The following is a 17,008-nucleotide window of genomic DNA, read 5'->3' as shown; positions in this document are numbered from 1 at the left end:
TCCCCCTACTTGTATTCCCTTTCTCGCTATCTCTCTGTCAAATATATAAGTAAAATCTTAAAAAAAAAAAAATTAGAGATCAGTATCTTTTAACTTTCTAAGCTCTACATTAATAAACATTATATTTCATAGAAGGTTTTTTCCCTTGATTTCTGCTAACTTTATACTGGAATTTTAATCTAAAGTATAGGTACTTTTATTTCAACCTTAATGATTAAAGGTTTGTATTAGATTGAAGACAGTATACTTTATATGTAATTATTTCTATATAGACACATCTTGCCTATGCCTTTTTAAGATACAGCAAGAGACACAAATTTGCTGGCACCCAAATTGGCATCCTTATTTAATCTTTTTTACCTTTGGTGAAAATTTTTAAAACTGGAAAATATTTACATAGATTCTTAATGCTGTAGAATTTATTTTGAGAACGATGTGTTTTAAACGTGGTATGATTCAGTATAAGGACCCACAGATTTTTTATTATCTGCTATAAATCATTAGAGACCTGTGGAAAACTCATCGTAAAGGAACTAAATGAATTTGTTTACTATATTGATACTGTTATGATGGATGGTAATTACACCTTGACCATATCTTATTTCCATCTCTCATTTGGACAATTGGGATTTGAGAAGAGAAACAAGAGAAAAATAGTAGCTGATTACCAGACAGTGTCCTTTAGAAAAGGATTTAATTTTCTGGAGAGAGACTTAAGATCCCTTCAATGATAGTTTTTGTGCTTCATCTCATAGGAACTAAGATAATTTACTCACCTGGTAACATGATCAAATCAAGAAGATTTTGTTTGGAAAATACTGAGAGAGATAGGAAAATATCAGTAAGAATTCTAAACTTGGATAAAACATATGACTAGCAATTGACAAGGTGCCAATTGTTATATAACAGAAAATGCTAGGGAAAGGGTGGTCAGGAACATTATTTGTAGCCTCAGTAATCCATATTCTGAAGTTCCAAATACAGGAAATAAACTAAGCAGAATCCTGAGATTTTAATATAAAGAAATAAATAAGACTTCTGTACATATTCATCAAGCCTTTGAAACAGGACTCATGAAGGGACTGAAAAGAAAAGGCATAAATGCAGAGAAACAAATCCAATGAAGAATATCAAGAAAGATGTACATCTACATGTAATTTCATATAACCTGTGAAAAATAGGGTATTTTAATTAAAGAGAGAAAAGTGATAACCTAGAACACTTTTCATACACATGAACTCAGTGATTCTACAAAAAAGAGAACCAAATAAATCATTGATTTGCCCTGTTGAGAGCAGAAGAAACAATGAGAATTGGCCTTTCCAATCCTATTTTGACTAACAACTAACTAGAATATGATGGAAGTCTGAGAGAATGCAAGTAAATCATCATAGCTGTGAAAAGCTAGAAATAGAGATGTGTACAGCTTGTATATCTTAAGAAGGCAACTTTGAAAAAGGTCAGAAGGAAAAATGTAAGATTCCTTTAATAGAGACTTTTTAAAAAGTAAGTTCAGGAGGAGCTATGTAAGGTGCCCAAAAGTGAAATCATGATACATAGTTTCAGGCGAGGTTTGTAACTGTCGTACAATTTTTATAGCTTTCCGTTCTGTAGAACATCTCAAAAACTCTTAGGTACATAAGAAAGAGATATGTAATGGGAAGCTTTCTCAAAGACTTAGAGAAGCAAAGTTGTGTAGAGCTCTTAGATGCCAAAACCAGACTTACTTGTAAAGAATGAGAGTAGTAGTATTGCTTGAGATTGGTGATATATAGGTAGTAGTGAGGGAAAGCACAGAAAAGTCATTTCATACATTCTCAGGAAGAAATGTTTGATGAGAAAGGGGAGACTTGGTTAGAGATTTGAAATGACTGTGGTCATCAAACTTCATAAAATCAAAATTAAAACTCAAAGAATATACCATGTATGTCAAAGGGGGATAATGCCTTTACACTACGAATTCCTAAATAAGAAACAGACAAATCTTCATTTGATAACTGAATGGAGGATATGAGAAGAATGCTCAAAAGATAACAAATGAGTGTATGAAAATACTTGATGTCCCCAGTAATCAGTAAACAAAATGATAGTTTCTACCCATCATCTTGACAGATATTTCTTTTAAATTTCTTTTAAATACCACAGAACCGAGTGGTATTGTTTTATGGAATCACTAGTTTTAATATATAACCACTATGCATATCTGGAAAAATATATCTTTTGACCTACTAATTCCTCTTCAAGGAATTATCCTAAGTATGTAATCAGAGATAGAGATAAAGGTTTATATACCAGTAAGTTTAATTTTATTGAGAAATTACAGTCAAAAAAATATGAAACCATCCTAAAATATGAAACCTTTATATTTGGGAAGTGGTTAATGAAGTATGATTTATCTGTATTTTGTAATATCATATAACCATTGAAAATCATATTAAAACATGACATGGGAAAATGCTCATAATATAAATGAGAAAAAATGAATATGAAACTATATTATCTCAGACTTGTAAATAAACATATATTTAGGGCAATTTTGAATACTGTTGGTTTGAACAGGCTTGCACATGTCCTTTGGTCAACATATATATGTCATCATGTTGGGGAAATACTGGGGAAAGGAATTGCTAGGTCATACATACATATATTTGTTGAGCTTTCGTAGTGGCTGCCAAATAGTTTTCCATAGTGGTTGTACCAATTTCCCCAACCCCAGTAGTATGTGAGTTCCAGTTGCCCCTTACCTTGTCTGTGTTTGGCATATCTGTTTTTGGTTTTGTTTTTTTGTTTGTTTCTTTGTTTGTTTCCATTATAGCCATTCAGGTGGATGGTAGAGATACCTGTTGTAGCTTTATTTTGCATTTCCCTGATAAGTAATTACAGGAAAAAATTAGAACACCTTCTTATATGTTTACTGGATTTTTTAATACCTTTTTTGATTAAGTTTCTTAAAAATACATTTTTAAATATCAAGAAGAAAGCATTTTACCTCTCTAATAAACTCCCAGCAGTGGTGACAATGCTATCCAAGAGCCAAGCTTTGAATAGCAAGATTTTCCTGTAGAGTTAGGTAAAAGGATACTTGAAAGAACTTGAAGAATTGATCACGTAACAATTATAGGTAATCTTAGAGAACTCAAGATTAGGAGAAATCCCCAGAAAAGACAAAAGAGATTTGTAGTAGCTTTAACTTTTTACTGTATAACATGCCAAATATATTCAATAGTAGAAGAATAGTAAAACCCTGCAAGTATTCATTTACCCAACTTCTGTGATTGTCAACTCATGGTTAATTTTGTCTCTTCTGTACTCCCACTTACTTTTCTCCTTCACTCACTCCATTGCAGCAACTAATGTTACTCTCTTTTATGTATTAGAGATTGTAAAGTACACTACTAATCCTAATAAAAATTTTAGGAGTTTTTTTTAATGTGTCATTCCTACTTTCAGGAATGAATTTTAAGGAAATAAGACAAGTTGTATAAATGAAAACATTCCTAATTACTGATGTTGGTGGAAAACAATTTAAAGCAAACTAAAAGTCTAGGTAATAAGTAGCAAGGTAAATTATGATTTATCAGTTCAATAGACTATGGATGCAACAATTTAAAATGATTGTTTCGAAGTACATGGGTAACATGGGAAGAAATTTTTAAATATAAACTTTTTTAGAACATTTTATATGTGCTTGTCATATATGATTCAGTCTTTTATAATTTTTAATGTCCCTGCTATATTTAAAATATTTATAATCATAGTTAAGAAAGTTCTGTCTTTGCACCTGAAACTAATACAACATTGTATGTCAACTGTCCTGCAATATTTAAAAAGGAAAAAAAAATTATATCTTGTTTTTGCAGGTTAGAATAACAGACTTATTTTTCACTATGACAGCAATTCAAGAACTATTATCTTCATTTGAAATCTTACATTCTGCCATTCTCAGAACTCTACAGTTAGTACATCTTGATTTTAGGAGATTCTGTGGGTGGCATGGTACAGCAGATATTTCTCCTCAAGCTGTTCTCTTATCCCTTAAAGAAAGAGAAATTTAGATTTCTCTTTCTACTGTGGAAAATTTTGATTTTTAATTTTTATAATTTTTTTTTAACTCTCCAGAGATAATTATTGAGAAAACATTCAAGATTATGTTTACATGGGGAGAGTACCTGGTGTTTACCCAACAAGTTGTGAAATGGAGTCATTTTCAAGGGGAGGCCAGGCAATTTGCAAGTAGATGTATTTGCTCTATCTTTTTTTGTTTTGCAAAAAGCAGAACAGCCATTGTCAGTTTTATCAAAACAGAGTTTCTCAGAACTACTCAGTACTAGTCTATTTTAAAATACAGTCCCACCTTCTAGAATTCCCTTCCATTTGACTTATTTTGGTGCATATGAATCTATGACATCGAAGATATTTTGTCTGTATGATCACAGAAACCTGGATTTTCATTCCTCTTCAGGAACAAGAAAGAAGCTGAACTAAAAGCAAGATCATTTATTTTTTTAAGATATCCCTTCATTAAAATGGGCATCTCTTTGTTCAAATATAACTTGTGTCTTTTGTTAGTCATTACTGTTTCAAAAAATTAAATTAAATGGTGCCAACTGCATTTTCTCTTTTTGGGTTCTTTGTCTACATTTGGACTAATTAAGGATCACTTTTTTCTACTTGATTATTTGTCATAGATTTTGTTCATAAACTGTGTTGTACAAAAATGGAGCATTGTCCTTAATTACAGTTTCTTTCCTTCCTAATTCATATTTATTTAGGGGAAAATAAACTTTTCAAAGAAAATCAAGAATGCTTTTTTAAAAATTCTTTGAGTATGTGTGATCTATACTTCAACATTTTGTAATGTCGCCTTGTGTTTATTTTGATAATTTGCTTCTTTAAACTCATGACACTGTGTTTTCTTTATTTTTTCCATTGTCCTGCAATTTCAGAGCATATAACTTCTAATGCCAGCGATAGTGAAAGTAGTTACCGTAAGTGTTTCAATACTTGTTCTTTTGTAATCACAAGAAATATGTATACTTTGGGAGTTTTTTTGTCTTAGTGATACATTCTGAATACTGAACATCAGTTGCTTAATATTTTAAAATCAGAGAGAGCCAAATAAAATTCTGTACTTGAAAAATAAAGTCATACTATGTATAAATGTTAACAGAGTTCCCAATTTTTAATAAAACTCTAAAATCCTTTTTACACACAGTGCTACTTGTGTACATTGTGTGTGTGTGTGTGTGTGTGTGTATCTTTTACAAGAAAATACCTGGTTAAATGAGGGGTAAATCTATATTTTACCATTTTCTTTAGTAAATCTCTTTTAGTATGAGCATTTAAGTATTTTTCAGTAATGCTAACTTATAGTTAGCTTTATTTCCTTTTTTATTCTTTGTTACCAATAATTATCTAGATCAAGTTAATGTTTACTACCAGCTTCTGGTGAACCTAAACGAAGAGGGAAATAGTATTCAACAGTTGCTCAAACAATAATACTGATTTCTTTTTTGGTATCCTTATGTTACATTTTTGCTATTGTATTGTTAAGTGAACTATACAAGCATCTGGAGTTTTTTAAGAGATTTGGGCACGGGAGAGGGAAGTACATGAATATTATCAGTTGTGGTACCTTAAAAATTAAAATTGCTTTTCTAACTTTTTTTTTTTTTTACTGCTGTCTAATATGAAAGTAATCTTGATTACAGATGAGTATGGCTGCTCAAAAGGTCCATCCTGTTAATATCAGTCTCTGATATTTTTCATGTTGACAATATATACTTTTAACCCTCATTCGATTGGTTGTTATCTTTTTCATAATAGTTACATAATTGTCTTTTTTTTTTTGGTGTGGGAATGTGATTTCTTATTAATGTTTTATTATCATATAATCAGAACTCACCATAGAGTAGTTGAGTAACTTTCTAGTCTTAGAAAAAGAAAAAAGAGGTAATGAAAGTATATACTGTCTGTCGCACCATTTGCATGAATTGTTAGGTGTGGAACATTTGACTTGCATGTTTTTGCTAATATGTAAACCCTGTTTTACATACAGTATTTTTAAGGTGGCTTTTAAGTATGTATTTTATATATTATGATAATAAAACAGTGAAATACACTTTTAAAGCCAGTATATGAATTTAAAAGATCATAGCTGCATACTTGTGCTATAAAACCAGTGCCAATTTTAGTGAAAAACTTGTTATAGAATCATGATAATCAAGGAGAAAATCCTCAAATATGTTATCCGACATTGTTTTTTTTCATGGAACCACTTGAAGTAACAGTCCTTCCTAATTTGTTTTCTATACGTGTGTGTGTGTGTGTGTGTGTGTGTGTGTGTTAAGAACTAGAATTTTTAACTCTTTCCATTCCTTTTGCTGAGTCAAGATACAATTTGTGTAGTTTTTTATTGACAACATTCTTAAGCTCTAAACTTTTAATTTAATCTGCGAGGATTTAACTTCTAAAGTGCTTTCAAATAATTAAAAATTAAAAACAAAATATATTTTATTTCATTTGCTATCTATCTGATTCATAGTTGGAGAGAGAAGAGAAGGATTTCGTTTTATCCAAAGCCTTTTGGGTTTTTTTGAAGCTCTAATTGGCTTTATTAAGCAATTTATGAATTGTGCAACATCCCATTCCAGCAAGTAGAAGGGAGCACCCTTATCTAAAGCTTTTTAAATTCATTTTAATGTAATTTTTTAATTGAATAAATGACTTATTAGAACAGTTAGTGAATTTTTTTCATCAGTGAAATAGTGACAATAGTTTTACCTTTACATTAAAAATTTTTATAATAAATAGTTGTAATTATAAAAATGTATATATATCCTGTTAAATATTGCATCTGGTGGGACCAAAACATAAGCATGTTCTTAATAACAGTAAATTACATAAATACTCACATATGTAGAACTTTTCAATCAAGTATTAGTTTTAAGAGATTTAACAGTTCTTAGCTTCTAAATAAAAAATTAGTATTGCATACATGACATCACAAATGAAGATTTTAAATAAATCTAATGACAGTTTAAAACACAGGATATCATAAAGGTATTTATTAAATAACACATTTATATCTTGTTTCTACATTTATCAGACTTTATGACTTCATAATTTGCTATTTTTTTAACTTAATTTTGCCATAAGTTATTTGTAAAGTCCCTTTTTCTACATCTTTGCTATTTTCTGAGGAAAGTCCTAGCAATTTATATGTTACGTTTGAAGAATTAAATTAGCATTAGTTATCTTAATAGATTTTCTCATCTGTATTTTAACTAATAGGTGGTCAAGAGGAATATGTCTTATCTTATGAGCCAGTGAATCAACAAGAAGGTTTGTGAAGCCTATTGATATTTTTTAATCTTCTAAAAAAAATACTTCTTAGTTTAGAAAACAGATCTAACTTATTTTGATAATTTGCTTAATTACAAATTTGATAATTTACAAAATAGTGTTTTATTAGAATTTTGCTATACATTTTTTTCTGTTAAGAATATATAAAGAAATTTTCCATATGCATTTTATGAAACATGGTTTAGTTCACAGTATGTTGAAATCTAGTCATTTTATATTAACTGTTTTATAATGCTATTTTTTTTTCCTAAGCAGCTTCTTTCTTGTGCTCATGATAATGTCACTGTCCTTCACTGACCCTTTTTCAAAGTTTTGGAAACATCTTTGATCTCTCTGTTTTTCAACTCCCTTGTCCAGTTAGTTTCTAGGCTCTATTTATCCGTCTCTCCTATCTTCCTTTATTTATAACCTTCTTTTTATCCCTCCTACCATATTCTGGTTCTTACTGTCAATTTCCCTTTTTCTAGCATGATCCGTTACAGTCCACTGTAAGGTGTAATCCACTTCTATTAGATCATCTTTCTAGATCACAACTGTGATTTTATCACCTCTTCTTCCCAGTTTCTTTTTTGCCCTTCTTTGATCTCCTTCCTAACAATTTCTACTTCAAAAAGGATCAGTAAAACACTAAGTTGTGTTTTCTCATTTACAGTGAGGTGATATTAGCAACATATAGAATTATATTTTTTGTAATTTTTAAGGATATTTTTGTTCTCTACTCTGAAGAACACTGATGTTTGTTGAGTGTTTATGCCTTTTAACATGCAGTTTATCTTTATAGTTAATTATACTCGACCAGTGATCATATTGGGACCTATGAAAGACAGGATAAATGATGACTTGATCTCAGAATTTCCTGACAAATTTGGATCATGTGTTCCTCGTGAGTAACCACATAAAAATTCTTAATTATTGGTCTTAACATTTTGTCACCATGTGTGGTAAAAGTACACATTACCATTTTTTAGTGGTTTATACTGTGTTATCACTTACTCTTCCATATTACTGTCCTTTTTAAAATTTCAATTAACTGCTGTTGTGTTGAACTTTACGAGATAATCACTGAAGCAGAAATTGGATTTGTTTGGCACCTGAGTGGCTTAGTTGGTTAAGCGACTGCCTTCGGCTCAGGTCATGATCCTGGAGTCCCGGGATTGAGTCCCACATTGGGCTCCCTGCTCGGCAGGGAGTGTGTTTCTCCCTCAGACTTTCCCCGTTTTGTGCTCTCTCTTTCTCTCTCTTTCTCTTCCTCTCAAATAAATAAATAAAATCTTAAAAAAAGAAAGAAAGAAAATGGATTTGTTGTGTTTAATACTAAACACTTCCTCAAGTTATTTTTTATTAAAGATACAACTAGACCAAAACGAGACTACGAAGTAGATGGAAGAGATTATCATTTTGTGACTTCAAGAGAGCAGATGGAAAAAGATATTCAAGAACATAAATTTATTGAAGCTGGCCAGTATAACAACCATCTGTATGGAACAAGTGTTCAGTCTGTGCGGGAAGTAGCAGAAAAGGTAAGCACCCATGGGTATCTGGCTCAGGTGCCTGGCTGACTCATTCGATAAAGTACACGATTCCTGATCTTGGGGTTGTAAGTTCGAACCCTATGGTAGATATAGAAATTACTTAAAAATAAAAACTTAAAAAAAAAAAAAAAAGAAGGCACCAAAGTGATCCTAGAATATAGTTTCTAATCAGATGTGCCTTTATAATATAAAAGAATGATCTAATCGAAACTTTTAATCCATATTTTTGAAAAAATACAGGATAGATGTTTTAGAATTGATCATTTTAAATAATGTTATAAATTTATTCAACTGAATATTTAATTGTGGTGGCCTAGAAAAATGCATACAATGTAAAGTAGATTGGAGTACTTAGGTGGTTCAGTTAGTTAAGCATCCAACTCTTGATTTCCACTCAGGTCATGATCTGAGGATTGTGAAATCAAACCTCACATCAGGCTCCACACTGGGCATGGAGCCTGCTTAACATTCTCTCTCCCTCTCCCTCTGGCCTTACCCCAGAAAAAAATAGGTAAGATCAACAAAGAAAATGAGAACAGAAATGGTAAAATGAACCTAAGGGAGGTTATTTTAAGGTGCTATACATTTGCCAGACATAGACCTTGTATTTAGCAATAGCTTTCCAACATCTAGCATAATTAAAAAACAGTGTTTATCAATAAAATTAAATAAATTAAGTAAAATTAGGGGCACCTGGGTGGCATAAGAAGAAATAGATCATTTGACTAGTCCTGTATCTACTAAAGAGATTGGTTCACATTGACATTTTAATACCACACACTCCAGACACAGATGGCTTTACTAATAAATTTTACCAAACATTTAAGGAAGAACTAAAACCCATTTTCTACCATAAAATTTAAAGAGAGTGAATACTTCTGAGTTCATTCTGAGTCCAACATTACCTAAGTTTCAGAACTTCAAAACACATTATAAAAAAAATTATAGACCTCCTATGAACACAGATGCAGAAATTCTAAACAAAAATTAAGCAAAATGAATCTTAACAATATATGATAAAAGATAATATGCCGGGCACCTGGGTCGCTCAGAGGGTTAAGCCTCTGCCTTCGGCTCAGGTCATGATCTCAGGGTCCTGGGATCGAGTCCCACATCGGGCTCTCTGCTCGGCGGGGAGCCTCCTTCCTCCCCTCTCTCTCTCTGTCTGCCTCTCTACCTGCTTGTGATCTCTGTCTGTCAAATAAATAAATAAAATCTTTAAAAATAATAATAATAATAATAATAATAATATGCCATGACCAAGTAGGGTTTATGCCGTAAGTGCAAGGTAAATTTAAACATTAGAAAATCAGTTAGCATAACCCACCATCTTAAACTAAAAAAGGAAAATCATACAATCATCTCCATAGTTCAAGAAAAGCATTCAGCAAAATCCAACACCCAAACCACTTGTTTTCAGAATTATAGTAGACGTCCTAGCCAGTGCCATAAGTTCAAGGAAGTAAGAACAGTTTTTCAGATTGGAAAGGAAGAAGTAAAATTGTGTTCATTTGCAGATGATATGGTTATGTAAAAAATCTGATAGACTCTACCCAAAAAACTACTAGAATTATTAAGTTTAGCAAGAATGAAGGATACAGTGTAATTTATTACACAAAAGACAACTGAAATTTTAAAAAACATTATTTACATAACATTATTTACATTACTTACATAATGTAAATGTTTACATTTATATTCAATTACATTTTATATTAAAATGATCAATTCTGTAATACCTGTATTTTTCAAAAATATGAATTTATTAAATAATGTAAGTTATTTATATTATTTACATAAAAATATTAAATACTTAAGAGATAAAGCTAACACAAAAGATTTACAGATCAGTACACTAAGAACAACAAAGCATTGCTGAGAGAATTAAAGCCATAAATAAATGGAGAAATACATCATATTCATGGTTTTCTAAGCTTTAATATTATTTAGATGTCAGTTGAACTTTCAGACTTAGTACAACCCCGATAGAAAATGGCATGCTAATTCTCAAGCTTATAGGAAATGTGAAAATCTAGAATAGCCAAAACAACTTTGAAAAAAATCAAAGATATGAAGGACTTACAGACCTTGTTTTTGAGACTTAGAAAAATACAGTAATCAAGATTCTATGGTACTAGCATAAAGACAAACAAGTAGATCATCAGGACATACTAGAGAATCCTTAAATGACCCACATATATATATGGACAACTGTTCAAAACTGGACAAAAGTTCAAATAGTCTTAAGGAGACTGGGTGGCTCAGTTAAGTGTCTGCCTTTGGCTCAGGTCATGATCTCAGGATCCTGGGATCAAGCCCTGCATCAGGCTCCCTGCTTAGCAGGGAAGCCTGTTTCTCCTTCTCCCTCTGTTGCTCTCCCTGCTTGTGCTCTCTCATGCTCTGTCAAATAAATAGAATCTTTTAAAAAAGAGAGAGGGGATAGTCTTTTCAACAGATGGTGCTAGAACAATTAACTAGCCATGCCTCACATAATATACAAAAATTAACTAAAAATAGATCATAAATGTAAAGCCTAAAACTATAAACTGTAGAAGAAAACAGAAAAATCTTCATGACTTTGGGTTTGGCAAAGATTTTTTAGATGGTATACTGAAAGCACAGTCCATAAAAGAAAGAATGATGACAAATTGGATTTCATTGAAATTATTAAAACTCTGCCCTTGGAAAAAACCTCTTAACAGAATAAAAAAGGCCATATACTAGGAGAAAATATTTTCAAATTATGTATCTCATGAAAAACTTGTATTCAGAATATATAAAGAAGTCTTGTAATATAATAATAAAGACATCCCAATTTTAAAATGGGCGAAGTATTTAAAAAGACATCTCTCTAAAGAAGATGACCAGTAAACACATAAAAAGATATTCAGCATAATCAGTCATTAGGAAAATGCAAATTGAAACCATAATGAGTTCCTATTACACACCTGTTAGAATGGCTAAATTATTTTAACTGACCATTACTAAGTTTTGACAGAGATATGGAGCAAATGGAACTCTCATACTCCACTAGGTGAAAATATAACATTTTATATACAATCACTTTGAAAAACAGTTTGAGGATGCCTGGGTGGCTCTGTCAGTTACTTATCCACATCTTCATTTTGGCTGGGGATGCCTGGGTGGCTCTGTCAGTTACTTATCTACATCTTCATTTTGGCTGGGGTCATGATCTCAGAGTTATGAGACTGAGCCCTGCATCAGACACACTGGGTGTGGGGGACCCTGCTTAAGATTCTGTTTCCTCTCCCTCTCCCCTACCTGCCCCGCCCCTCGTGTGCCAGCATTCCCTGAATGAATTAATGAGATTTAAGAAAAAACAGTTGCCTAGCATATGATCCATTTCTGGACATTTACCCAAGAAAAAAGAAAGCGTATGTCCATACAACGCTATCTATAATCACAGAAGACCAGTGGTGGATTGGAAAGAGGGAGAAGTTTCAAAGAGGCATGAGGAAATTTTTGAGGGTGACTAATACGTTTATTATCTTGATTTTTGTGATGATTTCAGGGTGTATACACATGTCAAAACAAACTGTATTTTAGGGGTGCCTGGATGGCTCATTTGGTTAAGCATCTGCCTTCAGCTCATGATCTGGGGCTCCCTGCTCAGTGGGGAGCCTGCTTCTCCCTCTGCCCCCCACCCCCCATGCTTGTGCTCTCTCTCTGTCTCCCAAATAAATAAATAAAATATTTTTTTTAATTTTTAATGGTGTACTTTAAACACCTGCATTTTATTGTATGTCAGTTACACCTTAAGCTGTTTAAAATAAAAACTGACAATCCATCCTTGCTGAGCTATTTTTTCTTTTAAGATTTTATTTATTTATTTGACAGAGAGAGATCACAAGTAGGCAGAGAGGCAGAGAGAGAGCGGAGGAAGCAGGCTCCCTGCTGAGCAGAGAGTCTGATGCGGGACTCGATCCCAGGACCCTGAGATCATGACCTGAGCCGAAGGCAGCGGCTCAACCCACTGAGCCACCCAGGCGCCCCCTTGCTGAACTATTTAAATGTTTTGTCAACTCACATATATTTTTTACACTAAAAATAATTCATAAATTGTTTTTTAAAGAATTTAAGCTAGAAAATAGAAGATCTAGAAAAGGTTACTACAATAGACAAACCGTGAGCTAATCTAATTTTTTTTAATTTTTTTTTTTTTTTTTTAAGATTTTATTTATTTATTTGTCAGAGAGAGAGTGAGCGAGAGCGAGTACAGGCAGACAGAGTGGAAGGCAGAGTCAGAGGGAGAAGCAGGCCCCCTGCGGAGCAAGGAGCCCGATGCGGGACTCGATCCCAGGACGCTGGGATCATGACCTGAGCCGAAGGCAGCTGCTTAACCAACTGAGCCACCCAGGCGTCCCATTTTTTTTTAATTTTTTAAAAAATATTTTATTTGACAGATCACAAGTAGGCAGAGCAGCAGGCAGAGAGAAAGGGGGAAGCAGGCTCCCCGCCAAGCAGAGAGCTGGACGCAGGGCTTAATCCCAGGACCCTGAGATCTTGACCTGAGCAGAAGGCAGTGGCTTAATCCACTGAGCCATCCATGCATCCCAAACCTAATTTTTTTAGAAAAAGGAAAAATAATAAATAATAGAAACAGAAATGTCAAGGGGACATACCATGTCATACCAATCATAAAAGACTATTTGTGTATGTCTATATAAACAAATTTTAAAACGTGTTTGTGATGGATAATTTTTTAGAAAAATGTAGTTTACCAAAATTGACCTATTAGAAAGGGAACGATTTCTTTAGAAGAAATAGAGCAAATTATCAAGGAACTACCTGACAAAGAACACCAGACTCAGATGGCTACTCAGGGGAATTCTACCAAATCTCAAAGGTTAGATTGTTCTAAAGCCCTATAATCTGCTCAGGAGCATTCTTTTTTTTGATCTCTAAGTGTGCTGGAGACAAGAAAAATCATAGACCAATATCACAAATATTAATGCAAAAATGTTAAATATTTTTAGTAAACAGAATCCAGTACCACATTGCAAAAGTAATACACTGTGACCAAATGGGACTAAAGGAATTTAAGGTCAGTTCAAAGTTAGAAAATTAATTAATATAATCTTCCACAAATCTAAAGGAAAAAATCATATATCCATAGATGCCTAAAAACCTTTTGGTAGAGTACCTTTCCTTGGGGGCGGAGGGACTTGAAAATCCAGAGATTGGTGTTACATTTTAAAAAGGAAAAAGAAGGAGAACCTGGATGGATCAGTGGGTTGAGCCTCTTGCCTTCACTCAACTCAGGTCACAATCTCAGGGTCCTGGAATCAAGCCCTGCATCAGACTCTCCACTCAGCAGGGAGCCTGCTTCCCCCTCTCTCTGCCTACTTGTGATGTCTGTCTGTCAAATAAATAAATAAAATCTTTTTTAAAAAATAAATAAAAAGGAAAAATGAGAGAGATGAAAATGGATGAATGAATAGACAGATATTCTTTTTTTTTTTTTTTTTTTTTTTTTTAAAGATTTTATTTATTTATTTGACAGACAGATCACAAGTAGGCAGAGAGGCAGGCAGGAAGAGAGAGGAGGAAGCAGGCTTTCCGCGGAGCAGAGAGCCCGATGCGGGGCTTGATCCCAGGACCCTGGGATCATGACCTGAGCCGAAAGCAGAGACCTAACCCACTGAGCCACCCAGGCACCCCAGACAGATATTCTTAATTTAAAATCCTTAATAGGGGAAATATGAGGCAAAATACAAGGCAGTTCCATTATTGAGAAACAAAGCAAGGATGTCCATTATCTCTACTGCTATTCAACATTGTACTCAAGTTATTCATTGTACTTGAGGCATTAGTGCTGTTAAGAGAAACCAATTACATGCATAAAAATTGAGGGGGAGGGGCGCCTGGGTGGCTCAGTGGGTTAAGCCGCTGCCTTCGGCTCAGGTCATGATCTCAGGGTCCTGGGATCGAGTCCCGCATCGGGCTCTCTGCTCAGCAGGGAGCCTGCTTCCTCCTCTCTCTCTCTCTGCCTGCCTCTCTGCCTACTTGTAATCTCTCTGTGTCAAATAAATAAATAAATCTTTAAAAAAAAAAAAAAAAAATTGAGGGGGAAAAGTAAAACTGTCTCTATTCTCAGATAATAGTATACCTGGGGAATCATATAAAATCTATCACAATATTGATAAAATTTATTTTGTAAAATAAATTACATATTTACAAAATATGTAAAGCATAAATTCATTATAAAACTAAAGACTATTATTATAAAATGAAAGATACTTTTAAAAACTAGAGCAAGGTTAGCAGTATATAAAATTAAGATGTATTGCTCATGGGCACCTGGGTGGTTCAATCATTTGGGTATCCACTCCTCTTCATTTCAGCTCAGGTCATGATCACAGGATCATGAGATTAAGCCTTGCTTTGGACTCCGTGCATAGCAGGGACTCTGCTTGAGATTCTCTCACCCTCTTCCCTTCCACCCCCTACCGCCCACTCTTGCTCTCTCTGTAAAATAACAAATAAAATCTATAAATAAATATTCCTACTAGATTTAAATTGTTCATTGAAGTATACTTAAGTCCTTGGATTACAATATGTATTATGAGGAGTGCCTAGGTGGCTCAGTTGATTAAGCATCCCACTCTTGATTTTGGCTCAGGTCACGATCTCAGGGTCCTGGGGATTGATCCCTGTATCAGGCTCCACACTAAGTGGGGAGTCTGCTTGAAGATTCTCTCTTGCTCTCTAAAATAAAAAAATCTTTCTTTAAAAATGCATTATGAGGCAGTACCTGATTTAAAATATAATAAAATCTATTTAATAAGTTATGATTACTGCCCTATTTAACATAGGAACACCTTTCATAAATATAAAAATCCAAATGGCCTTTGTAAGTGAATTTAAGCATGTCAGAAAAATGTCCTAAACCCAGAAGGGGGGTTCCTAATTGCCAGTTTGTGATCAAGTTTTTGCTGGTCCCCAATAAAATGAGAATAGATTAGTGGTAATGAGGTTTTATAAGTTAAAATGTATTCAGTTTTAAAGATTCTCCTTCATTTTAGGCTTTTTATCTTCTTGTTGATTGTATATTCTTTAAAGAAATGATAGTTATGAGGGCGCCTGGATGGCTCAATCATTAGGCGTTTTCCTTAGGTTCAGTTCATGATCCCAGGGTCCTGGGATCAAGCCCTGGGATCATGCTCCCTGCTCAGTGGGAAGCCTGCTTCTCTCCCACCCACTCCCCCTGCTTGTGTTCTCTCTCTCCCTGTGTCTCTGTGTCAAATAAATAAATAAAATCTTTAAGGAAAAAAAAAGATAGTTATGGTAAAATGGTAGCTTAGGGTGGTTGTTTTTCTTGGCAAAATAAATTTAGGAGCCCCATATTGGTTGCCATTTTGAAACTGGTCTATGAAAGCTAGGAGTAAGGGAACTGTATTTTCATTCCTTTCTAAATGTAATATTTGAAAATGGAAATTAATTATTCATAGTCATTATTCATTGTCTTCATTTCCCCTCTGAAATTTGCTAACAGAAATGACAAGTTTGCTTAAAGTGAAGAGGAGCCAAATGTATCATAATCCAGATTTTGTACCTGTAGGAAATGTACCTGTAGGAAATGTACCTTTGATATAATTGAAAATACTTGGTTCACTTGTTTTTCTTCTTTATTTCCTCTATTTCAGGGCAAACACTGTATCCTCGATGTGTCTGGAAATGCCATAAAGAGATTACAGATTGCACAACTTTACCCAATCTCCATTTTTATTAAACCCAAATCCATGGAAAATATCATGTAAGTATAAATGCCTAAAGCACAAACCTCTAAGTACAAATCCAGTGTCTGTCACGTACTAGACTGGATCGTTTACTTACCTTTGCTGCATCTCAGTTCCCTTATCTGTAAAATGGAGAGAATAATCGTATACTCACTTCAAATGGTTATTGTGAGGATTGAATAAGCATTCTGTGATATTAGCAATCAGCAGCAGCAGCATTAATATACTAAAGTGTATAAGGTAACATGTATTAGAATTTTAAGCCTAAGTAGTCACATGTGGCTATTAATTACTGAATGGTCTAGCTCTGTGTAACCACTAAAAGAATAAAATAATGTATAACTACGTACT

At 33.4% G+C, this 17,008-nt stretch overlaps 1 protein-coding gene across 17 annotated transcripts in view; it reads left to right on the top strand.

Annotated features, from left to right (window-relative positions):
* DLG1 (discs large MAGUK scaffold protein 1) overlaps positions 1–17,008 on the top strand; it is a 256,769-nt gene that overhangs the window by 226,456 nt on the left and 13,305 nt on the right. For 9 of the 17 annotated variants that reach the window (XM_059163069.1, XM_059163079.1, XM_059163075.1 and 6 more), the window contains 6 exons: positions 4,947–4,988; positions 5,697–5,732; positions 7,294–7,344; positions 8,147–8,248; positions 8,713–8,885; positions 16,565–16,674. In XM_059163069.1, the coding sequence (XP_059019052.1) occupies positions 4,947–4,988; positions 5,697–5,732; positions 7,294–7,344; positions 8,147–8,248; positions 8,713–8,885; positions 16,565–16,674 (514 nt within the window). The remainder of the gene's footprint in view (positions 1–4,946; positions 4,989–5,696; positions 5,733–7,293; positions 7,345–8,146; positions 8,249–8,712; positions 8,886–16,564; positions 16,675–17,008) is intronic. The other 8 variants (XM_059163078.1, XM_059163076.1, XM_059163072.1 and 5 more) reach the window with 1 other exon arrangement.

This window comes from Mustela lutreola, chromosome 2, assembly GCF_030435805.1.
Source record: "Mustela lutreola isolate mMusLut2 chromosome 2, mMusLut2.pri, whole genome shotgun sequence".
Taxonomy (NCBI): Eukaryota; Metazoa; Chordata; class Mammalia; order Carnivora; family Mustelidae; genus Mustela; species Mustela lutreola.
Note: the sequence above shows the minus strand (reverse complement) of the source record. Positions and strands in the feature narration are given on the sequence as shown.